The sequence below is a fragment of the Panthera onca genome, chromosome A1, assembly GCF_046562875.1.
Source record: "Panthera onca isolate mPanOnc1 chromosome A1, mPanOnc1 haplotype 2, whole genome shotgun sequence".
Taxonomy (NCBI): domain Eukaryota; kingdom Metazoa; phylum Chordata; class Mammalia; order Carnivora; family Felidae; genus Panthera; species Panthera onca.
This window is the reverse complement of record NC_138339.1, coordinates 149,935-173,930: the sequence shown is the minus strand read 5'-3', so window position 1 is coordinate 173,930 and position 23,996 is coordinate 149,935. Positions and strand designations below refer to the sequence as shown.

The 23,996-nt window shown below is 49.9% G+C and overlaps 1 protein-coding gene across 5 annotated transcripts; it reads right to left on the bottom strand.

The window, feature by feature from the left end:
* Nucleotides 1-2,467: 2,467 nt before the first annotated feature.
* PDCD6 (programmed cell death 6) lies at nt 2,468-23,991 on the bottom strand. 5 transcript variants are annotated; one of them, XM_078443960.2, is made up of 6 exons: nt 23,805-23,991; nt 22,784-22,845; nt 13,642-13,686; nt 12,477-12,629; nt 6,896-7,005; nt 2,468-3,033 (listed from the first exon to the last, which is right to left on the bottom strand). In XM_078443960.2, exons 1-6 carry the CDS (start codon nt 23,897-23,899, stop codon nt 2,935-2,937), a joined length of 564 nt encoding a protein of 187 aa, XP_078300086.1. In that variant the 5' UTR covers nt 23,900-23,991; the 3' UTR covers nt 2,468-2,934. The 5 variants fall into 5 exon arrangements, with proteins under 5 accessions (XP_078300086.1, XP_078300083.1, XP_078300093.1 ...); XM_078443957.2 differs by having other exon boundaries at nt 12,471-12,629; nt 23,805-23,989; XM_078443967.2 differs by lacking the exon at nt 13,642-13,686 and having other exon boundaries at nt 12,471-12,629.
* Nucleotides 23,992-23,996: the final 5 nt, after the last annotated feature.

The following is a 23,996-nucleotide window of genomic DNA, read 5'->3' as shown; positions in this document are numbered from 1 at the left end:
CTGTAAGTCAAGTCGAGAGCTGGGTCATCAACACACCATTCAAATGGCAAGAGAGGGAGTATGTGAGAGGAGGTGATCAAGGGCCCAGGGAAGGGGGAACGGGGGAGTGCAGGCGGGGGACAGGGAATAAGGGATGGGAGGTGAGGGAGGAGGCCACATGGGGACAGAGGACAAGTGATCAGGTATTGCGGGCGGCTGTGGCAGCTGACCTGGCCTCACGGAGGCCATCTTCCCCAGGGGAGCTCTGCCTGCCTATCCCAAACACCCATGTCTAAGTGGACCCAGGGCACAGCTTAAGCAAAGTAGTAAGTGAAAAGCTGCCTAAGTCTTTGTTCACAACTTTCCAGGACAGGTGTTGCTGCCCTCAGACCTTAAGCCCCACTCACTCCAGTTTCTCTGCTGCTTCTGTTAATTCTGTGCTGGCGTGTCCTTGGGCACGTGATGGGTCATGCTGTGGACGAGGCATCTAGGGCAGGCGTCCCTGCATGGCGTGACTGCACTGCCCCCGTGTGGCCAAATGACGGCTCCCGGCGCAGGAAACCATGTGGGTGCAGCGCATCGAAGGGAGTTTCTGCACACCCTGATGGGGCGGCCTGGGCAGGGCTGGGGCCCTCAGGACCATCTGCTCCCTTCAAGTAGCCTGGACTCCCCAGCGGACCCTCCGGCCCCTTAAGCCCCACCGCCTCTAGGCCTTCTGGAAACACAGCCACATACCCACCACTACCCCCAACGCACCAAAGCCTTGACTGGCCACCCAAGTCCCCGGTGACCATCACCTCCCAAACTGCCCACTCCTCAATGTGCCTCCGCTGACCAAACCCTTGCCTCCCACTGGGAGGGCTGGGGCCACATCTGTTTCTGTACCACACACCTGAGTCCATCGGGCCAAACACCTGAGAGCATCTATACCACACACCTGAGAGCATCTGTACCGCGGACGAGTGCTTCTGTACCACGCACCTGAATTTACCTGTATCACACACGAGTACGTCTGTGCCAAACACAATATCCGCACCATACCTGAGTAGCACACACCTGTGCATCTGTACCATGCACCGTTTGTCTTCCCCACACTATTTGGATTAGCACAACAGCCCTTCCTTGCACCGATGGAAGAGGGGACCCTTACCCATCCTCAATGAGACCTTTTCTTTGTAAAATTCTGCATACCTTTCTTTCCCTTCCCTGAATCGGAGGTACAGAACTCATGACACATTTACAGTTCCCTCTGTGGCTGGGAACAGAGTGAGAGAACAGGCCTCTCGGGGTCTGCTGTCTGGCCTCCATGAAGCTTAAATACCACCTGTGTACTGGGGGCAGGTGCCTCACCAAGGCCAGATCGAGGGGGGTCCAGGTGCAGGGAAGGGGGTGACGTGGGTGGACGGGCAAAGCTAACATGTGGAGCACAGGGGCTCCCATGTGCACAGGACAGAGCACAGTGAGGCTGTGAGACAGCCACACAGGCCACCCTCACTCCGAGCCTGGGGTCTTTGAAGGCCTGGGGCAAGGAAGAAATAAGGCACGTCTTGGAACCATGGTGTGGGGAGGGGAGGCAGGCAGGCAGGCAGCAGAGGTTACCCCATGGCTGGGGAGTGAGGGCATAGGGTTTATTAGCTGGGAGACACGGAGTCCAAGATGTCTACGAGAACCCAGAGAGAGAACACCTGGATGTGTGGGCCATGGGTCTGAAAGCCTCTTGGAGTCAGGAATTTGGGGTCAGAGGACTGAGCTGACTGAAACAGAACCTGGGGTCGTGTGCTGGTGCTGCACCATGAGCACGTTGATGTACGGAGAGGCACCCAACATGGAGAGTGGTAGGAATCCCAAAGACCCTGCTACCCACCCTGAGCTCACAAGGCCAGTCTATGAGCCTCAGAGATTCTTTAGCCCAACCCCACATATTGTGGTCAGTGGTGTTCTGACCTCTGCATCTGGTGCCACAGATAAACCCAAAAAGGGCCCCCTCTCAACCAACACGAGCCCCCAACATACCCCTGTGGGACACCAACTTCTGATGTCCCAGACCCATTTAAAATCACTACTGCCCATCTGAATGTCTTCACAACCCCCACCCCAAATTCTGGCTTGGGGCAGCACACCTAGAGGGAAGAGGCAGAAAGCAGGCTCCGAGGACTCTGACAGGCGCAGGATGAGGGCCCCCCGGGAATGGCTGTGTGCCGACAGCAGGTGACGTGGGCGACCATCCCAGATGTCTGCAGCCCGCTTTCATGTTCAAAAACCACAGTTAACAGATCCTCAGAGAGCAGGACTGAATCACTGTAAGTGACAGAAACCCACACGCTTCCAGACCAAATTTGGATTTCTATGTCCAAAGAAGTTTTATGAAATTTAAACTAACTCCTGTCACAGTGGTCTCCTTGGATTCCGTTAGCAGAGTCAGGCGGACGCCCCAGAAAGGGTCCTGGACCTCTGGGAGCTCCCACGTGAGTATATCTGAGCCGTCTGGGACGGGGTGCGCATTTGCTTTATTGTTTATGTTGCATATTCAAACAAGTACAATAAACCCTGTTTTAAAAATGTAAGGCACATAAAAGCCTCTGTGCAAGTTCTCTATTATTTTTAAATTCCTATTGGCTAATAAAAGTATTTCCACTATAGAACTGGAGCTATCTAGAAATGCACATGATGAATTTTTTGCATGCAAGACACTTGAAACATTATTATATCTTACCTCATGGCACAACTGAACAGTCTCAAATCAAATGTTTGTATGTGAGTTATAACTATTGTTACATTTGCAAAAATCTTAATCAGCTTATCCACATATGTACAGTCAGGTCCCCAAATGTTAATTATATAAAATCTAAAGAAAGAACAGTATCTAGCTGCATTTGTGTTCCGTTTCTTTAAAGGGTGATTTGGCATTTTTAGTCTTCCTTCCGTAAGTCATGCTGTTATTTGCACAGGCCAGTGTCATACGATGCTGAAGACCATGGACAGATATTGTTCATACGACACCTGAATCCAGCCGTCCTGATCCGTATCATAACGCCTGAATATATCTGTCAACCTCTGGGGAAGAAACAACAGTCATTTAGATCTCGATATTTTTTAACAGAAGGAACAAAATGTTATTTGGCAAAAAACGAAACAAAAAATTTAGGAACCCAAATTAACCCATGTCTCCAGACGACCCCGACTCTGACGGAGACCAGGGCAGCGAGGCATGGGTAGGTAACCCTGACCACCCTCTCAGGCCTGTCCACCGTAGGGGATGCCGAGGTCAGGTGGGAGCGTGGATACAGGAAGGTGGTTAAGAGATCAAGGGGTGGGTTGCAGGCTATACACGACAGCCCTGGGTCCGGGCCTTGGTTCCCCAAGTGGGCCAGTGGTAAACCTGGGTCCTCCCCCCCTGCTCTATGACCAACCTCGTGGGGGTTACTCAAACGTTCACCTCGGCTCTGGTCACTTGCCATTCAGGACACAGGGAAACCGGCCCTGACTTGAGCCCCTCGCTTACAACCTGCTCCCAACAGATGAAGCCTCAGCCACAGAGCACAGAAGGTAGGTCTCCCTGTACCAGCCTGAGGGTCCCTCGCGCACACCCCACCCAGAAGGCTCCACCTTGGTCTGTTCACAAGCCTGACTCCCCCACAGCAGGTCAGGAGCAGAGGGGAGACCCCGCCCCCCAAAGCAGAGACAATTGCTGTTCCGGATGACAGCCGGACAACCACAAAAGGCCTAAGGAATCCTAAGTGACAAAAGGAAGCAGGCGTAGTACAATTCCTCAGGACGAGAAAAGGAAACAACACACGGGTTCGTCACGAGAGCAGGCTGGAGCCCGGCCCTCGGGTGCTGCGGCAGATTAAATGGCGGACAATAACAGGGGCCCCTGACACAGTTGACTGTCCACTCGGGTGGTGGCCAGGAGCATCCGAACACGCGTGAGACGCTAATGTGAAACCAACTCCAGTAACACCAGCAGCAGTTAATCCTGGCTTGAAGAACAACTGGAAATCTTTCTTTATACTTTAATTGTATTTTCCCAAGATTTCTACAAATTTTCATGTTCTTTTGTAACACTAATTTTCAAAAAGCCTTTTTCTTTCTGGAAAAAGGCAGATGGAAGACATTTTTCAGGACTTTTTTCTTGTAGCTTGCCCACCTCTGCCCCATGTTTGAGGTCATGTGGGAAGTGTGGGTGGGAGCAGAAGTCCAGGTCAGCATGGGGCCCAGAGGCAGGGGCTGCAGGAGAGCCTGGCTGGCCTGTCCACAGCCCACAGGAGTGCGGAGGCGCTGGGCGAGCTCCCTGTGGGACTCAGATCACATTACCCCAGCTACTGAAACCCTACACGAAATGACCTTTGCTCAAGAAGAAATATAAGGATCAGATGTTTACTTATGGGACAGAACCTCAAATGAAAAGTCTAACCCTAGAGCAATTCAGATGCAGAGAATAAGGAGATTTTACATTACACCTTTTTAAGTGTTCAGACGACACTGCAAAAGAAGTGTCACCCAGCCTCACCAAACCCTGAGGCAGAGATGGGGTAAGGCTCTCCCCATTTTAGAGAGCCACAGCTCAAATGTCAGCAGACCCAGCTCTCCAACAAGGCCCTGAACAGGGATGGGGCTTTTCCCTGCCTCTTCGGCAAGGAAGTCACGGAGTGCTGCACTTAGCATGCCACAGAAACTTCACTTTTACTGATCTAGAATTCTAATGGGGAAAAAAAACCCAGAGAATGTTTCCCAAAATTCCAAATTATATTTAAAAACTCCACAGTGTTGACATTTCTCAGCGGCCTCTAGAGCTGATATGACATAACCCGACCGGAATTCAAACTACAAGGATCAGGGGTGCATGGGTGGCTCAGTCGGTTAAGCGTCAGACTTCGGCTCAGGTCATGATCTCACGGTTCGCGGGTTGGAGCCCAGCGTCCGGTTCTGTACTGACAGCTCGGAGCCTGGATCCTGCTTCGGATTCCTTGTCTGTCTCTCTCTCTCTCTCTCTCTCTCTCTCTCTCTCTCTCTCTCTGCCCCTCCCCTGATGGCGCCCTGTCTTGTCTCTCAAAAATAAATAAAAATGTTAAAATTAAAAAAAAAAATTTATAAGCTACCAGGACTCATTGTCTAGATGCAAGTCCTACCGAAATATGTACAGATAAAACAGTTGCTTTCCATGGCCCAAATCTGTTTCAGAGTAAGGGGTGGGGGGAGTGTTACGGTTATGCAGATATGACATCAAGCTGTCCATCAGCTGCTAACTGTTGAGTCTGAGTGAGGGGCACATGGGCTCATCACACTGTTGTCTCTATTACTTTTTTTTCATTTGTCACAATAAAAACTTTAAAAGCTATCTATGGGTTTATCAGTTCACTGCAGTTTTTAAAAAAAATTTAATGTTTGTTTGTTTATTTTGAGAGAGAGAAAAAGAGCACACGCACAAGTGAGCAAGGGGCAGAGAGGGAGGGAGAGAAGCAGGGCTCACGTGAAGCCGGACTGGAACCCATGAACTGTGAGATCATGACCTGAGCCGGAGTCAGACGCTTAACCGACTGAGCCACCCAGGTGCCCCTAATGCTTGCTTATTTTTGTGAGAAAGAGGGAGACAGAGGATCTGAAGTGGGCTCTGCGTTGACAGCAGAGAGCCCAATGCGAGGCTCGAATTCGCGAGCCGTGAGATCATCATGACCTGAGCCGGAGTCAGATGCTCCCCGACTGAGCCAGCCAGGCATCCCTGGTCCACTGCATTTCTAAGCCTCAATCTATGTAACCTGGATCCTCACCTAGAGACAGGAGCAGCGGGGACTGTGTGGGCACAGCAGGGCAGACTCGGGCACTCCTGCCCTCGGTCTCTGGAAAGGGTCCTCAACCTCCGCACTAGTTTCTCTCCCAGCTCAAGAAGCAAGGCCACAGGAGGGAAACACCAAGCACGGGGTGAGTGGGTTCCACGGGCTCCACCAGATGCTGGCTGGCAGTGGCCGCAACATGGGAACAAGGCCCGTGTGCTCAGGAGCCAGCTCTTGCCCCTGCAGCTGACCTCACTCAAAAAGGGAGGGCACAGTAAAGATCAAAATGGAAAATTTATCCTCTTCCTCAGAATGAGAACACAACAAAAGTACCAGAGAACACATGTAAATAACCCACTGGATTTCGAAGACATGACCTCATCCGAATGGACTGCTAATACAGCTGAGCCCCCCCCCAAAAAATGTGGGGGTTGGGGGCAACAGGCCCTGGAGCAGTCGAAATCCACATGGAACTCTGATGCCCCAAAACGTTAACCACCAATAGCCTGCTGCTGACCAGACGCCTTACCAGTAACAGCCAATTCACACATACCTTGCGCACGTATTGTGTAAACTAAGCTAGGAAAAGAAAAAGTGATTAGGAAAACCATAAGGAAAATCATTTACAGCCCTACACCGTATTTATCAAAAACAGTCTTGGGGCGCCTGGGCGGCTCAGTCGGTTAAGCGTCCGACTTCAGCCAGGTCACGATCTCGCGGTCCGTGAGTTCGAGCCCCGCGTCGGGCTCTGGGCTGATGGCTCAGAGCCTGGAGCCTGCTTCCGATTCTGTGTCTCCCTCTCTCTCTGCCCCTCCCCCGTTCACGCTCTGTCTCTCTCTGTCTCAAAAATAAATAAAAAACCTTAAAAAAAAAAATTAAAAAAAAAACAAAAACAGTCTGCAAACGAATGGACCCGCACAGGGTCTCCACAGGGACACAGTGCACTACCGGGCCATACCGCCACCTAACAGAATAACTGCTTCTCCACAGACAAGACAAACTTTTATAAGCTCCAGAAACTGATCTTACTCCATTAAACTGCAAATTCCAGAATGCAGGTACTTCCCTTTTCCTCTGCTTTCACAGACACTCCTGTCCTGCTCCACAGCTCAGCTCACTGTGAGCCTCCACCGAGCCCCAATTACCTGCAAGACGATGCAGCCCTGGATGAAGTCATCAAACGCGATCTGCCCCCGCCCTTGTCTGTCAAATTTGCGAATGAGGATGTCGTGAAACTGGTCAGAGAGCCGGTACCCTTGAAGAGAAAACAGAGAGTGAAGAGAGGGCCAGGAGAGCAGACATTCCCGTCAACATGCACATTCTCCTTCCAAAAGGCCCCACAGCCTCTTACAGCAGCTGATAACAAATGGCCGAGGCTGGGGGTGGAAACACAAGGCGCAAATGCATTCGCATGCACTCTAGGAACGAAGTCATCATTCTGCGATCCCTCCCATGACTCCCCATCTGCAGTCCTGTGAGTGGCTGACCTGAGGACCACCGCTTCTTCCTGGAAGGGTGAGCGTAACCCGGAGGCCAGAGCTGTCAGGCACAGCAGGTCATTTACGTGCGCTCACTAGTTCACATCAAGTATACTCACCCTACTGTGCTGCACCCCAAAAGTCACCCTGCAGGGCGGCCAAGGCTTCAATCCCTGAACACAGTGAAGTTATCATTTTACAAACGGTAAGTTTCATTTTAGATTTGAAAGATAAAACATCACTGAAAGCTTCCAAGTAAACAAAATGTAAACTTAGGGAAGCAGCAGATTAACTGATAGGTACTCCTATACATCAAGTAGCACAGACATTAGGCAGTAAAAGATTATATGGAGTAAGGCAGCCTCACAAGCTTCATAACAACTTGAGGGCCATCAGATGTTATGACGAAGAGTCACTGATTCCACCTCCAATTTACTGAATAGGTCTTGAAGAGGTCACCAGCAGGGAGGTGGTTTTAAAGACAGAGAGACACAATGGCCATGTGCCTGTGGGATACCCCTCGGGGCCGCTCTAAATGAAGACATCTACTTCCTTCTCTACTAATCCCACTACCTGTGTGCCTCTGGTGTCCTTACTTATTCAGGAGAGAAGATCCAGGGGCCAAAATACTTTTACTGGTTTCGGTCCTGTTGGAATCTTTGCGAGGATATATATACACCTATTATCTGAGTGAATTTCACAGTTAATTACCTGCAAAAGCACTTATTTTTCTCAAAATGATTCAAACATGCACACACATGACAGCACCCTTCCAGAGTGGTCAGCATACTCTATGCGTCTGTGACTTAAATCCAGGGCCCCCCTTCCTTGCCAGTTGATTAGAAAACCGGACCCATGACTTAGAAAACAGAGACAGCAGGCACTGAATGGGAACCACTCCCCCTGACCCCTACGAGTCTCCTCTCTTCACACTTGGCACCTGTGCCTTTGGGCAATAAGAGGTCCAAGCTGGTGAGGGTTGAGCTCATCCAGGGTGTGGACAGCAGACAACGGCCACTGCGGTGCCGCTCTCCGGCCTAGTCACAAACATACAGGCTGGATCTCCACAATCTGTACAGAAAATGGAAGCAACTTCTATCATCCCTGGGACTAACTTCCAATTTCCCTGCTCTTCAATAGTATTGCAGTGAGAACAAAACCAAAGGAAGTCAGACCAGAAAAACGGATGATGAACAAACTATAAAAAGGATGTTTCTATAAGAGGCAAAATTTGGGAGCAGACTGTTCCCTAAGAATTTCCTGCAGTGAAAACCCACACAGTGATAACCCCACCCTCATAAATTAAGAGGAGGTGCCCTGTGGAAATGCAAATCAGAACAATGAGATGACCTCACACCTGTTAGAATGGCTGGTATCAAAAAGACTGGAAACAAGAGGTGTTGGCAAGGATGTGGAGAAAGGGGAACCCTCCTGCACCTGTCGCTGGGAATGCAAACTGGTGCGGCTGCTCTAGAAGACAGTATGGAGGTTCCTCCCAAAGTGATAAACAGAACTATCCTATGATTCAACAATTCCACTACTGGGTATCTACCCAAAGAAAATGAAAACACTAATTCGAAAATATATAAAAATGCCTGTGTTTATTACAGCATTATTTACAGTAACCAGGATATGGAAGTAGCCTGTGGTCATCGAAAGATGGATAAAGATGTGGTGTGTGCACACGTGCGTGCGCGTGCACACACACACACAAATATTATGCGGCCATAAAAAAGGATGGGACCTTGCCATGTGTCACAGTATGGATGGACCTAGAGGGTATCACGCTCAGAGAAATAAGGCAGAGAAAAACAAATACCAAATGATTTCACTTATATGTGGAATCTAAAAATAAAACAAATGAGCAAACAAAACAGAAACAGACTCATAACTACAGAGAACTGGTAGTGGCCAAAGAGGAGGAGGTGAGGGTGGGTGGGTGACATAGGTGAAGGGGATTAAAAAGCACAAACTTCAGATTATAAAATAAGTGAGTCAGGAAATGAAAAGTATAACATAGGGAACATAGTCAATTGTACTGTCAGAACACTGCGTGGTGACTCAGATCGTGTAATGTACAGTGTTGTCGAATCTCTATGTTGTACACGTGAAACTAACACGACATTGTCTGTCAACTATACTTAAATAAAATGAAAAAAAAAAAAAAAAAAAAAAAGAGATGCTCTCCATGTGCAGCCCCAGCCTGTGACCCTGGTCAGGACTGGGCCCTTTCAGACCTGACACACTGACCACAGGGCCACACCCTGACCTTAAGAGAATGAAGTTCTCTCCTTAGAACTAACAGGCGCAGGAGGGGTGAGACATCAGAGCTACCCTGAAGACCCCACATCACCTATTCTCAGCAGCCTGTCATGACAGCATACCTTCAGTAACTACTCTCCAGGGGACAGAGACTGCAGCAAGGGACAGGCCCATGTTTACAACCAGCCAATGGCATGAAAAAGGGGTGGGGGCTGCCTGTGGACCTGCTGGGACCCTAACTCACACAAACGGACGGTTAACCTCTAAGGTGGGTCCATGGTGCGGATTTCGTGGACGTAGTGCACACGCCCCAGGGAAACGCTGCTGAATGAAGTGTGCTGGGACCACGGCGCACAGGCCCCGTCAGCCTTGGCACACAACAGGGGACAGAGCAAATGCAGCATGAAAATGGTAGCGGCTGGGATGGGTGACGACTGAATGGAGGGTCCTGACACTTGATAACTTTCATAACCTCTTCACCAAAAAACGCTGGGCGGAGGGAGAGGGAGCAGCCCCGTGCCTGCTGCCCTGCCCACAGGGGAGGACCGCCCCGCACGTGAGCAGACTCCCACTGTGGGAGCGGTCAGCTCCCCGCTAGCAGGAGTGTGAGGGCCATGCCCCACACACCTCTTTATTTCCAGGTCTCTGTACCTGGTGCATAGCACATACTAGAAATGGGTTTACAAAAGGGATGTGTGAGCCATCATACCCAGCACGGGGCCTGTGAGGGTGACCCAGTGCCACCAGGACCAGCCTGAGACATCAAGTGGAGCTGACAGAGGTCGGAGGACGCTGTGGGGCTTGCCCCCCACCCCCAGACTCCCTCACACACATGCAGAGCTGAAATGCAGCCCCCCTGTTGGACCAGGGCAAGAGAGCTGTCCTTAGGAGTCAAAACCGAACAGACTTTGCTTCAGTTACTACAGAAAATCTTCCAAAGTGATGACTATGTGAAAAGGAGAATAATGTTCCTTTTCATAGAAGGCATGGATCCAGAGCAGGCTCTCAGAAATCAAGAACCAACCACAGGGAGAAGCTTTTAGAATAACTACAATGCACCACAGAATACTTTTCTCCAGAAAGCGCTCAGAAGTCAGGAAGGAGCCCGGCCCTGCCCAGACCAAGAGGGCCTGCTGGCTCCTTACCACAAGGAAGCGCCACATGACCTCTGTGACCATGCAGCCATGGCTGCAGATGCCAGGGCCTGATGGGCACTCGGAGGTCAGAGAGGCCAGTGGCACGGCCCACCCTAGCATTCCCACTGTGAGCTCCAAGGACCCACTGGACACCGGCACTGAGTAAAAAGAGGGCTCTGGGCCTGACAACTTTACAAAATGCCATGTTCCCTGACACCTAAGGTCACTTGTCTGGAAGTAATTCACAGGATGCAGGTTCCTCCCAAGCTGTCCTCAGCCCAGCCGGGCCTCCAGCTACCTGCAGCCCCAGGACCACCATCTGTGGACAGCTGCCAGCCACCCCTCCCAGATCTTCCATTCGGCCTGACCTTCTCCCCAACCTATAGGTAGAGCAAAGTCAGAAGCATTCCCAGTCCCAATGCAGCGAACCTGAGGTCAAGTCCTGCCCTAACCCTGACCCACACCCAGTGAGCTGAGAACACAAACGTGCTATGGATTCCCGGGGCCTCTAACTGGATACCACCGGAATTCATAAGGCAACAAACTAAGAGAAAGAGAAAGACAGCCATGAAGTATGTGCCCAAAGGAAAAATGGGGGAAGGACAGAAGTTAATAACACATTAACATAAGAACTAAAAATGTGCTTTGTATTATTAAAACTCAAAATACCTAGAAGTACGTTATACATTATGACAGTATATTATTATAACTAACTTAAAAAAATTTTTTTAACATTTATTTATTTTTGAGAGACAGAGGCAGAGCATGATGGGGGAGGGAGGGGGAGAGAGAGAGAGAGAGGGAGAGGGAGGGAGAGGGAGAGAGAGGGAGAGAGAGGGAGAGAGAGGGAGGGAGGGAGGGAGGGAGGGAGGGAGAGGGAGGGAGGGAGGGAGGGAGGGAGGGAGGGAGGGAGAGAGAGAGAGAGAGAGAGAGACAAAATCTGAAGCAGGCTCCAGGCTCTGAGCTGTAAGCACAGAGCCCGACGTGGGGCTCAAACCCACGAACCGCGAGACCATGACCTGAGCTGAAGTTGGACACTCAACCGACTGAGCCACCCAGGCAACCCATAACAGTATATTATTAAAAAAAAAAAATAGTACATTATAAACAAACTTGCCTAATTTTTTTTCTAGCTGGCATTTATAAGCAGACTTTTAAGCAAAATATAGAAGGGGTTTTGTAATAGGGGCCCAGTGAACAGAGGGCTGAGTGAGACCATCCCAAACACACCAGACTCTGGGTGAGACTCCCACAAGCCCCGGACAAATACCCCATGTCTGCATAGCCCTACACACCAGAAATCCCACCTTCCCACAGACCCACACCCCCGCATCAGAGGGCCCACTGACCCACTCTGGAAGGCCGTGCGAACACTCCCAGCCGCACAGCACACTTGAGCCTGCACGCACTTGAGAACGGGCACTTGCACGCCTGCCGACACGGTGTCTGCAGCTTACAGAATCATCTCTGACGAGTGTCTGGCTCATCCTGCCACGTGTTGTGATGTATCAAGAAATAGGAGCTGCTCGACACTTTCTTTTCACTTATTCACGTTAAACTGTTTCCAAAGCTGCCTCATTCTCAACGTGAGTGAGACATCACTACATTTCACAAGTGAGAAATGATTGTATAGCCCTTATCTCATTTTGGATGCGAAAAAAACCCACATAAAAGTCTTCAGGTCAAATATAAGCCTTCGTGATATAAAAAGTATCAAAGTATAAATCTGTATGCCAAAAAAAGTCATAGTTAAAAAAATCAGTAAAATGAACCAAGTGAAAAAACATTAATGGCACCTAGGTTCCAAAATGAAACATGCTACACAATCAAGATAAGTGAATTACCAAAACCTGAGAGGGCTTGCTTGAGCTCGTTCTTGTCAATCATCCCAGAGTTGTCCCTGTCATAGGTGCGGAAGACGTTCTGCCAGTCTGTGATGTACTTCCAGACGCCAGTGAACTCGCTGAAGTTCACGCCAGCCTTGTTCTCTCGGTCGAACATAGCTGAGACAGAAAGGAACGTGAGTGGTGTGCAGCAGCTGGCATCTCGTCGGTCGTCGGCAAGCAGCTCGACCACAGCACAGCCACGTCCACACCCGCCTCGGGGTCAGGCCGGTGCTCGGCCAGCAGGTGCCCACGGCCAAGAAATGCTCACTCATTGACTGGGAGGGCCAGACCACCTCTGCCGGCTGGCTCTCCGGCCACAGCCCCTAAGCCACGTTAGACAGACGTGAGGCACACGGTAAAGAGGGAAGGGCAAGAAAACACGGGCAGAGCCACAACACAAATAACGCTTCACAGCGAAGCAGGCTACAAAGACACGGCACCTGGTGGATACTCTCACTTAGCCAGGAAGAAAGCGAAGTGCAGACCGAAGGAGCCCCTCCACGCTCTCAGTTCCCAGAACTGGGCCCGACTCCGGGCACCGCCACTTCCATTCTCCCAGAGGACCTACGCCCACCAGCGCAGGCCCACCCCAGTGACAAGAAGACTCTATTGGCTTCAGGTTTTTTCTCTTAGGAAGACTTTTCATTAAAAAACAAAACAAAACAAAACAAAACAAAACAAAACAACAGCCCAATTCCGGGTCCAAATATGAAATAACCTACAACTACATCTCCATGCAATTGCAAAATGGCTAAAAATATATATATGAACTCAGTCTGAACTACTGCTGAGAAAATGACAAATCATTTGGTTTCTTTTCAGGAAGAGACGCTAATGGAAGATTGAAACATGAGCGCTCTTGGCTGCTCAGAAGTACACTATAATCAGTGAAAGCGCACAGAATGAAAACTCAGGTCAAAAACTGAGTATCGGGTGTTTCCGCCAGTCAACAATCGTGCCAGATACGGACGGTGTGTGAAGCGCGCCGGTCCTGTAGGTACTTGAACTCTTCAGAACCAGGATGTGAAAGGACACGTCAGACAATGAGCTCAAGTGCTCAGCCGGGAGGGCAGGATGAAGCAGGACAGGTGCCTGCCTGCACAGGCGGGACAATAGCACCTTTACTTACATATGATTGACCTGACAGTCACTGGATTAAATGGAGTCCATGTGCCTGAAAATAAGCGACAGGAATTACAGTCAGACACCAGCAAGCTCTAGGTTTCGAATCTGTACCATCTGAACCTAACAAAAGTAACTTGGGGGTCACGGGAAGACCCTGGCACCACACTGCTCAGCAGGGACACTGTCCCCAGGGGACATTTCTGGTTGCCATGACCACGGGGGGCTGTAAGCACGTCATAGTTGGGGTCCCATCCCACACTGTGCAGGAGTCCCTTGGCCCCAACAGACTAACATTCCAAGCTGTTTATAATGACGTGAAGCTGGGTACTTTACCGTGTAAACAAGATACGGCTTTAGAGTATTTTAATATACACTCAGTTTTCCAGGCGTTCAGCCACCAGGTAAGTTGAGAGGTATACTGAAAAACGTACCATACAACCATGCCTTAAAGTCTTCTCCTAAGATTACAGTCTGCATGGTATTTTCCTTGCGAGTGTGAAAAAGCAGACTATGGCACCCTAGGATCCACTTCCGTATAGTAGTGGGGATATTACCAAATATTTGTCATAAAGAGACCGCTGAATCTGACAGGACCGTTTATCAACTGATAATGAAATGTTCACTAGATACCTTTACGCCCCCAAATCTGTTTTCAGAGTGATTTACACCATTACCAATTTTTACACTAACTAAAAACAAGGAAAAAAAGTGTTTTTAATGTGGAGGGAAAGCAGGGTCTCTCCCTACACCCCACTTGCATGGAAACACCTCATATTTCCCTCTCTGTATAAAACTCCGTGTTTCTCACAGAGACCCACCCCCTGACCTCGCATCGTGACCTTTCGCTCGGAACTGTGGTTCCAAAGGGAACCGTCCTCCACGCTGGGCTTTCCCGCCGCGGCTCCCAAAGGCTGTGCCTGCTCACCTCGGGGCTCACGCACGCGCTTCTCCAGACCCGAGGTGTGCCTCCCAACACACGCACATCCTTCACCTTCACCTCTCCTTTAAGCCACGGGAAAACGCGTCCTCAGGAAAGCCTTCCCTGAGCGCCCCACGTCCCCCCAGCCCCTAAGCTAAATCTGTCAGCTCTATCAGCGCAGGTTCGAGCTCCCCCTTGGGAACAAGTGCCACCGTAATTACTCGGTGAAGGCTGCTCTTCCCCTGAAGGCAGGGGCACACCTGTCCCTGTGCCTGGCACATCGGGGTTGGAGAAGCATCTTCTGCAGGCTTCACAGACGTTCGTGGGGGGGGGGGGGGCAGAGCGGGCAGAAGACTGTATACGAAGCTATTAGGGCACGTTATTGAAAACCCGTATCATGAAACTATGTTACAGAGAACGCAACAGAAAAGAAAGTTCTAAAGACAGAGAGTGTCACTTCCTCACCTCATTTGTTTTTCCCTCCCTCCCAGCTAGCTGCTGCAGGCAGCGACCTGCTGTGTCCACAGGAGACAGCCCACCACGGACTAGAAGCCCTAGGAACCTAATGCACCTACTGAAGCCTTTTCCGATTCACTTTTCCTTTGTCTTCCCTTCACCTCTGCTACAGGCCGATGCGCTCTCAATCTGTGAAGGTGAGGGCGGCCCCCGCAGGCCATCCTGACTGTGAGCAGAAGCCTCACGAGCCATCTCGCAAATGACTCGGCCAAACGGGTTTGAAACAAAAGCAACACAAGTGCAACAGCTGAGTAGTGTGCAAACGTGAGCACCTGTTGTGGTGAAAGCCAGGAGCCACCTGGAAAGGCACACGTGGGGTGCCCAGGGAAGGCGCATCCCTGAGGTGGCCCGTGGGGACTGGCAGCCATGCTGGAGGATTCTGCGGATGGCAGGGGTCCCAGGCTCCGGAGAGCAACCGGTCACCATGCGCCGAGTCAAGGACGGAGACCCACAGGTTTCCTGCGGGGCTATCGCGCAAGGGGAAGGCGGAGGAGGCAACCTCTTGGTACCCCTGCTCATCCTTCTCGGTACCCAAACGGGGCCCGACTCTGCACAGAATCCAAGGGGTGACGACAGCCAACAGTTAGGTCTTGTGGCCTGGTTCTCAGACTAAACGTAAAAAGCTCAGCAACCCACAATGAAGCTGCAACACTGCAACATGCACACATTTAATATCTCAGCTGTGTTAAGCACTAAGTGCACCTGAGCGTCAGCCTGAAACTCTTAAGTGGTTTATAAAACAGTTTTCTGTAAGAAAATACAACGCAAATAATCAATTTAACACACTCACTAAAAACAGGGGGTACATTATAAAGGTAGGCTTTTTTCACAAGCCCTACAACTCCATAACCCTCTAGCCCAGGTTTCAGGGCCACCTACGATTTCAAACACTCCCATCTGCTTCTCCCAGACAGCAGCACGTTTGAATGTCAGAACCAGTCATCTTGCAAAAGCTTGCCTGTTGGACTTTTACCTAGACTTCTAGGTGTCCTGCCTCAATTTCATCTTAAAGAACTAAAGAATACAGAAATGTCATTTCCCACGTAAATTTAATACACTTTTGTCACCTATAATTTGGGAGCAGGGCTGAAGCCTTAAGAAGCCACCCTAAGCAAATGACAATGGCCCAAAGAACCATCCATGGTTGTAGAGACGGCCCCCATCAGGACGCCTTACCATTTCTCCACTTAACTCCCAAGCACACAAATTCTGTCAAGAACCTGCATCTGCCTCCATTCTCCAAGGGGGAAAAAACCCATTCTGCTCTGGTAATATATTGTCTTTTCACTCTCTCCGAAGAGTTTTCCTTATTGAAATTATGTCCCGTTAACCACAAGCTTAAACTTTGGCTTTAGGGAGTGGTTGGGGTTAGGAGTTCACAACATCCAGCATTTGCACAATCGAGACACTTAACTACTTGAAATCTCTAGGGGCAACAACAGCAGCAGAATGAGACTTTTCTACATCATCACTGGTGATCTCTTTCCACTTTATTGCATCAGACCTAGATCTCCCAGCCTTCCTGGCCTTTTCTGCCAGAGAGGAGCTACAGATGAGGAGGTATAAGCAAATCCTGCAGGGACGGGCACACAGCACAGGCACCCAATGCACACAATCAGCAGAACTTCGGTGTCTCTTCAGGTTCAGCACAATCCCAGACTTCGCCAGTGCTGGAATGACAACTTCAAATAGCACAGTCAGAAACATGACCTTTCTGAAATACTGATCAACAGCACTGATCTGATAAATGCCACAGCTGGAAACTGGTTCTATGAAAGTCTGGGTCAAATTACTACAGCATTTACATTAATGAAAATTAAAAACAATCTAAGTGACTACTAGTGAAACACTGTAAACTCAGTCCCAGAAGACACACGGTCTCCCAGTTCTACAGCAGACAGATGCAGGATCTGGTGCAGAGGGGCTTGGCTCCAGGGGGAAAAGGATCTAAACTTCCAGTCATCCTATTTTTACATCCGAAGAAACTGGGGCCAGAAGTGCAATGTGCTCAAGGTCACGGAGAAACTTGTCGGCAAAGCCAGGTCCATCGAATCCCGACTTTATTTTGTTTCTATCTGCAACTTTGGCGGGGTGCATCTCTGGGAAGAGCAGACACGACAGGCTGTGCTGGAGTTGCCAAGACCACCCTCAGGCTCCACGACTCACTAGGACTCCAACACTCAGGCAGTTCGTTACAATGAAAGGCCAGAGTAAAATCAGCAGAGCAGAGAAAGGCACTAGGAGAATTCCGGTGGAGACCCGTGCAGCGCCCAGAGGGACCCCCTCGTGGAGCCACACAGGACGTCCTCACTCCTCCAGCTAGGAGTCTTGAGGACAGAGGCGAAGTACTGTCAGTTAGGGAACTCCCCAGTCTACAACCCAGGGTTTCTCTTGGGGAGGCAGGCATGGACGCTCCAGAGACCCAGAGGGAAAGCAGGTGTTTGCCATAAATCGTACTGTTGGGATCAACTATATAGGCCAACAGGTACCACACAGCTCAGGGCCCTCAGTGGGCCAAACACCCTTCTCAGTCAGAATATCCCAGGAGGCAGCCGGCCATGAAAATCCTTCCTGGGAAGGAGCAGGCTCAGAGCAACCCAACTCAGCAACTGCGGAGTCAGCCCTTCTCCGCACACAGGCGGATGGAAGCTGAGGGTAAACCTCTAAGTGTCCCTGCTGCATTACCAGCAGCAAACACCCTTACCCACCAAACTGGGACTGTCAGGGCAGGAGCAGTGATGGGACCAGAAGCACTGGTGTGCAGGGAACAGTCTGCTTATATGGTCTGATTTCTCTCATTTCTTCCATTTTTTTTTAGTATTTATTTACTAGAGAGAGAGAGAGAGAGAGAGAGAGAGAGAAGAACAGGCAGAGACAGAGTACAACCAGGGGAGGGGCAGAGAGAGAGGGAGAGAGGAAGACACAGAATCCAAAGCAGGCTCCAGGCTCTGAGATGTCAGCTCAGAGCCCGATACAGGGCTCAAACTCACGGATTGTGAGACCATGACCTGAGCCAAAGTCGGATGCTTAACTGACTGAGCCAGTCAGGTGCCTCTCTTCTTTATTTTTTTTAAGTTTATTTATTTGAGAAAGAGAGAGAGACAGTGTGAGTATGAGAGAGAGAGAGAGAGAGAGAGAGAGAGAGAGAGGAGAATCCCAAGTAGATGCCACAGTGTCAGCCCAGAGCCCGATGTGGGGCTCAAACTCACAAACCGTGGGATCATGACCTGAGCTGAAATCAAGAGTTGGTCATTCAACCAAGTGAGCCACCCAGGTGCCCCCCCCCCCCCATTTCTTCTTAATATGGGATCCTCAAGAAAGCCAGAACTCTATTTTGATTAAAAAAAAAAAGAATATATGAATTATTATTTTTTTAAAGTGCAGCTAAAAAAGTCTCCACAAAATACCTACCTAGGTTATGTTAAGACAAACCTGCAGAACTACAAAAAAGAGGCTTGAGCAAAATAAAATTCCCATAATTCCAAGAAATAATGTGCAAATTAGGGAAAAAAAAGGTACTAAACTCAAGATAGTTTATGAGATGTTATTTCAAAACGAAGGCAAGGGAACAGTCTTCTTCTGTCTTTCTTCATACCTGTTAACCACAAACCTTCCTGAGAGCAGCCAATTTTAGAAACTTTCCTATGGAAACAAGTCTTATAAAGGAGTCAGTGTATGGGACCCACAAGTACTTCTTCAGGATGGTTTCAACTGGATATTAGCAGAGAGCACACAGGCACAGATTTAATTAAAGTGAGAAATCATACAAGTTTGTATCTTCAGTATTCTAACCAGTAATAGACCAAGTAAACCAACTTCCTGAAATAGCCTACTATTCCGGTTCTAATATGAAAACAGAACCCCAACACTGGGAGAGCAATCAGAAGTCAAATTTCAACTGCATCAGCTCCAGGAAGTCGGGGGGCGGTGGGGGGGGGAACAGGATGGACACAGGCCCGTCCAGTGAGCAGTGCCTGGGCACACAGAGCAGCTGCACAGAGGAGGGAGCCCAGTCTGGCCTTCCTTCGAGAAGTGGACAGTCTAGTGGCCAGAGACAGCTACGACAATGATCGTGTAGAATACAGAGAATGGAGAGCAGGGAGCGTCCAAGAAAAAGCAGCGATGCTGAGGGGGCTCAAAGGCAGAAGAGGGCACACCCCTCCAGGCAGACAGGGGTCTGAAACACAGGATGCACACAGCTTCCCCTCATGTTGACGAAGGGCAGGTGCTCTAGGCAGGAGTACAGGACCCACGGCAAGCGGTGGACACTCTCCTGGAGACAAATGGGAAGATACCAGGGCTCACGGTGCTGTGACACCTAGCTGTGAAGTACACCCACAGCACAACATGAGCACGGGCACCGAGGGGTGCCAGCAACACACATCTGGGTTTAAATCCTGTGCTACAGCTCAAAAGCCACAACGGGTAACTCTGCAAGCGATATGATACCACCTACTCTGTGAATGTGCATCATACATAACCTGCCTTACTGCAGAAAGAACTTAAATGTACGCAGATATCCACAGTAGAGCAGAATGAAGTAAATTTTAATCATACTGGATGGGAGGAGAAAGTAGGAGGATAAGAAAGGGTTCTAAGACTAGATCAGTAAAATCCCCCTCTTAAAATTCTAAATTCATGCTACTGACCAGCCACCAATTTAAACTTTTTCACAGCTAATTTGAAGAGGCAAATCTAACTGGTTAAAAGATTCAGGGTTAATAAAATGCAAACAAAGCAAGACAGAACAGCCACCAAAGGTGCTTGGAACACCAGAGGCACCGTCCCCGCTAGGGAGAAGGGAGCCGGCCATTTGCCTGGCAGTCACCCCGCAGAGAGCATGCCTCTGTCAAGGTGAACGGGGAGGCCAGTTTTTACATGTCTTGAACAAGAGCTGAGGCAATCCCACAGGGCAACTCAATAAAAGGGCCTCCACAGGGCCACCGAGACAGTCCCGACAGATACTAGGTTAGAGCAGGTGTTGATTTCAAAGGGTCTCAGCAATGGTGAACCTAACATCCTCTAGACAACTGTGAAAATTCATTCTCTTTTAAACAGGCTCCTGGTAGATATTTAGTAGGAGCTGAGTTCAAGATTATGCTCTAACAGAGTAAAGACCCATATTCTTTAACAACCAGCTGAACTAGGGGCATTACTACACCCTCTAGTGAAAATACAGAAGCCTAACCCTATAGGTCAGATTAGGTCCCACCACCATGCCTCGGGGGCTCAAACAACAATGCTCATGTGAAATCAGGTTTGTTAAATGCTGGCACAGTGCCTACAAACAGTGGCTGCCCCTCATGCGGCACCTGAGCTGGCTGCCTGGCCTGGCTGGTGACAATACTCCTCTTCCACTCAGCCAACAACGCAGTCCCCCTGCTATGTGTCAGGCACTGCACCAAGCGCTCTGCGCGCACTTCCTCTACCGACCCTCCCAGGAGGGTCAAGTCCTTGCCCAAAGTCGTATTCCTAGAACGGAGAGAGCCAGGATCTGAACTCAGACAGGAGCCCCCAGGTGGACACTGTCATGCTAATGAGGTCAGAGTGTGACCATCACTCTTGAGGGGCAGGTTTCACAGAGATCCCAAACCTGGGCAGCACCCTCAAAACTTCAAGCAAATGGACAAAAAGAGTTGGTCCTCACTTACTGGAAAAGAACTCAGAAGGAATGCCTCTGAAGCATGACCTCTGAGCGCGCTTTCTGGAGTGGCCACCCTCTGGAACCTCTGACCACATTTAACAGAATGTGAAGACATATGTTTTGGTGAACGCTTAGAAAGTTTTAAGCCAGATTTGCCAGGTCATAGCCTGCTGGATTCCAGCTGTTTCTGACATGTTCTAGTAACCTTATCTTCTACTCCTCCAAGTGTAACCAAGTACTGGAGACACAAAAATTGAAAAGAGATTAGTAATGATAAGCGAGGAATCAAGAAGGCACAATTGTCAAATGAGAGTAACGAAATTTCTTTTTTTTTTTTATGTCCATTTTTATTTTTGAGAGAGAGAGAAAGAAAGAGCAGGGGAGGGACAGAGAGAGAGGGAGACACAGAATCTGAAGCAAGCTCCAGGCTCCCAGCTGTCAGCACAGACCCCAACATGAGGCTCGAACCCATGAAACGTGAGATCATGACCTGAGCCAAAGTGGGACACTCAACCGACTGAGCCACCCGGGTGCCCCATAAAGAAATTTCTTAATTTTGTAAACACAACTATATAGGACTTTAAGAGACAAAACAGATGAACATAAGGGAAGGGAAACAAAAATAATATCAAAACAGAGAGGGGGACAAAACAGAAGAGACTCATAAATATGGAGAACAAACTGAGGGTTACTAGAGGGGTTGTGGGAGGGGGGGATGGGCTAAATGGGTAAGGGGCACTAAGGAATCTCCTCCTGAAATCACTGTTGCACTATATGCTAACTACCTTGGATGTAAATTTAAAAAAAATTAAAAATAAAATTTAAGAAAAATTTCGTAAACTCAACAACATAAATACATGTGAAGTTATACACCAATATCTGTGGCCCACATACGTTAAATACTGGGGGAAAAAAGTCAGTGGTATGTACCGTTCTTTAAACGTATTAATCTGTAAATACAAACCCTGCACTTCATGTAAATCACGAGGCAATAAACCACACTAAATGCCTGGTATGTACCCACAATGAGGGCACGTATTCTCCTTTAGCCCGATATCCAGCACTGTGAGGTGGTGGCGGCATCCTTACTTTTTCTAGAACATCAAACTGGTTCCTACTAATAAAAATGAATCTTGGGGCACCTGGGTGGCTCAGTTGGTTAAGCACCGACTTGATTTCAGCTAGGTCATGATCTCACAGTTCGTGGGTTCGAGCCCCTAATTGGGCTCTATGCTGACAGTGTGGCGCCTACTTGGGATTCTGTCTCTCTGACTCTCCCCCACTCTCTCACACGCATGCACGTGCGCTCTCTCTCAAAATAAACTTAAAAAAAAAAAAAAGAGTCTTCCAACGTCTTAGAATCGATCCCTTTCTACCTTAAATGGCACACCTCTGGAAAGACAAGCTACAAATCTAAGAATCAGAAAAGTCAGTGGCATCTGAGGGATTTTTTAAAAGGCAAAAGAGCCAGGTAGTTAATAAAATAAAAGGTCTCAAACAGTACTTCTGTGGATTAATCAGGCTGAAACTGGCAAGAAGAGAACTCCATGGAGAGCCCCCAACACACTGCCATGTAACAGCTATGGTCCTTTATCCCTGTCTGAATGCCTAGTATTCTCCCACTGATAAGACCATCTTCCCATAATCCACCTGCCAGAGCCACATCCCCAACATCCCAGTCACTTCCCCATGGTGCCCTTGGCACCTTGATGATCCTCTCCCAAGGGGTCACAGAGATACAGTCACAAAGGGAATCAGTGATCTTCGATGTACCTGAAGCATATTAGCCCTACAAAGCTAAACTTCCTATCCTTCCCTAAAACCTACACCCTATCCTCCACTTCTCAAGTGCTTCCCTGCGCCTGTCCATGCAGGGGCTGGAACAGCTCGGCAAGGTCCTTGGCGCAGGATACCCACTGGCAAAATAAATCAGAAGCACCTCCACCACATGCCAGTAACAGTAATTAGGCCTTCATAACTCCTCTGTACTTTGGAAAAGAAGTTATTTACTACAGGTGGGTCAGGCTCAAAGTTCAGCAGAAGTCCTGACGACTAGGTCCCACTCACCGTTGGAGAGTGCTTGCTGAAGCTCGTTGTCCGATATCACCCCGCTCCTGTCTTTATCAACCCTACAAAATCAAGACCAGTTAAGCTGGTGAATAAAAGAGCAGGACAAGCAAAACATGTCAAGCATAAACACTTCATTCCTCTGCCGAGCCTACGTCAACTCTCACTCTCGCATCCGCATGGGAACAAGGTTCTCCCAAAGAGATGGCTCCTTTTGCCTTGTCAAGCCTTTCTCCTTTTCTTTCCCTTGGACAGTCTGAATTCTCTCCTTTTCATAAACAGCAAAAAGACTGCCTCAGACGTCCTTCCGTGACCATTGGTCACTCATTCACTCTGAAGGGCAACCCGGGGACAGAATATGCTGCAGTGCCAGTCTCCAGCTTCTTTCCCAGCTGCTGGACTGTAACAGCGCTGGAGCAGTCTGTGTTTCTGTTTACCTTAAACAAGCATCCCCGAAGACCCTCCCGGAGCAGCAATCCCCTGAGCTGTAGGCTCAGGGGTGGGGGCCGCGATCCCCTGGACACCTGCAACGGGCTTCGCAACCTCGACAGGGGCCTGGGGAAAGGGGGGGTTTCCGGCACGAGGTCGGGGCCAGACCTAAGGGAACCAGGAAGGAGGAGGCCAGAGGCCGAAGGGAAGCAGGAAGGAGGCCAAGGGGGAGGCCGGAGGGAGCCAAGAAGGGAGTCAGGGTGACGGGAGACCAAAGGGAGGCAGGAGGGAGGCCGAGGGGAAGACCAGAGGGAGCCAGTAAAGAGGCTGGGGAGAGGCGTGGGGGGGGGGGGGGGGAGGGAGTTGGGGGGTGGGAGGCCGGAAGGAGCCAGGAAGAGCCGTGGGGGGGGGGGGGGAAGGCCGGAAGGAGCCAGGAAAAGGCGTGGGGGGGGGGGGGAGGCCGGAAGGAGCCAGGAAGAGGCATTGTGGGGGGGGGGGGGAGCCAGGAAGGAGGCCGGGAGGTGGGTGGCCAAGGAGAACGTAGGGGAGACCGGTGGAGCCTCGTGAGTGCCTGGGTGGCGCCGGGCCTCACCTCTGGAAAACGTTCCACAGGAAGCTCTGGTCTGGCAGCGCCGCGCCTCCAGCAGGGCCGGCCCCGGGGCCCGGGCGGTACGGGTAGGCGGCCATGGGCCCAGACGCACTGCCGGGCCGAGGCTGCAGGCGGGGGCTGGGGGCTGGAGGCTGGAGGCCGCTCCACTTCCGCCTCTCCTGAGGCGGGGCCTAC

Excerpts from the sequence above, each read along its gene's own strand:
- PDCD6 (XM_078443957.2), bottom strand. The coding sequence starts at position 23,899 with ATGGCCGCCTACCCGTACCGCCCGGGCCCCGGGGCCGGCCCTGCTGGA. Across the intron at positions 22,846-23,804 it reads CTGTGGAACGTTTTCCAGAG|GGTTGATAAAGACAGGAGCG; the intron begins GTGAGGCCCGGC and ends TTGATTTTGTAG. Across the intron at positions 12,630-13,641 it reads GACTGTCAGGTCAATCATAT|CTATGTTCGACCGAGAGAAC; the intron begins GTAAGTAAAGGT and ends TTTCTGTCTCAG.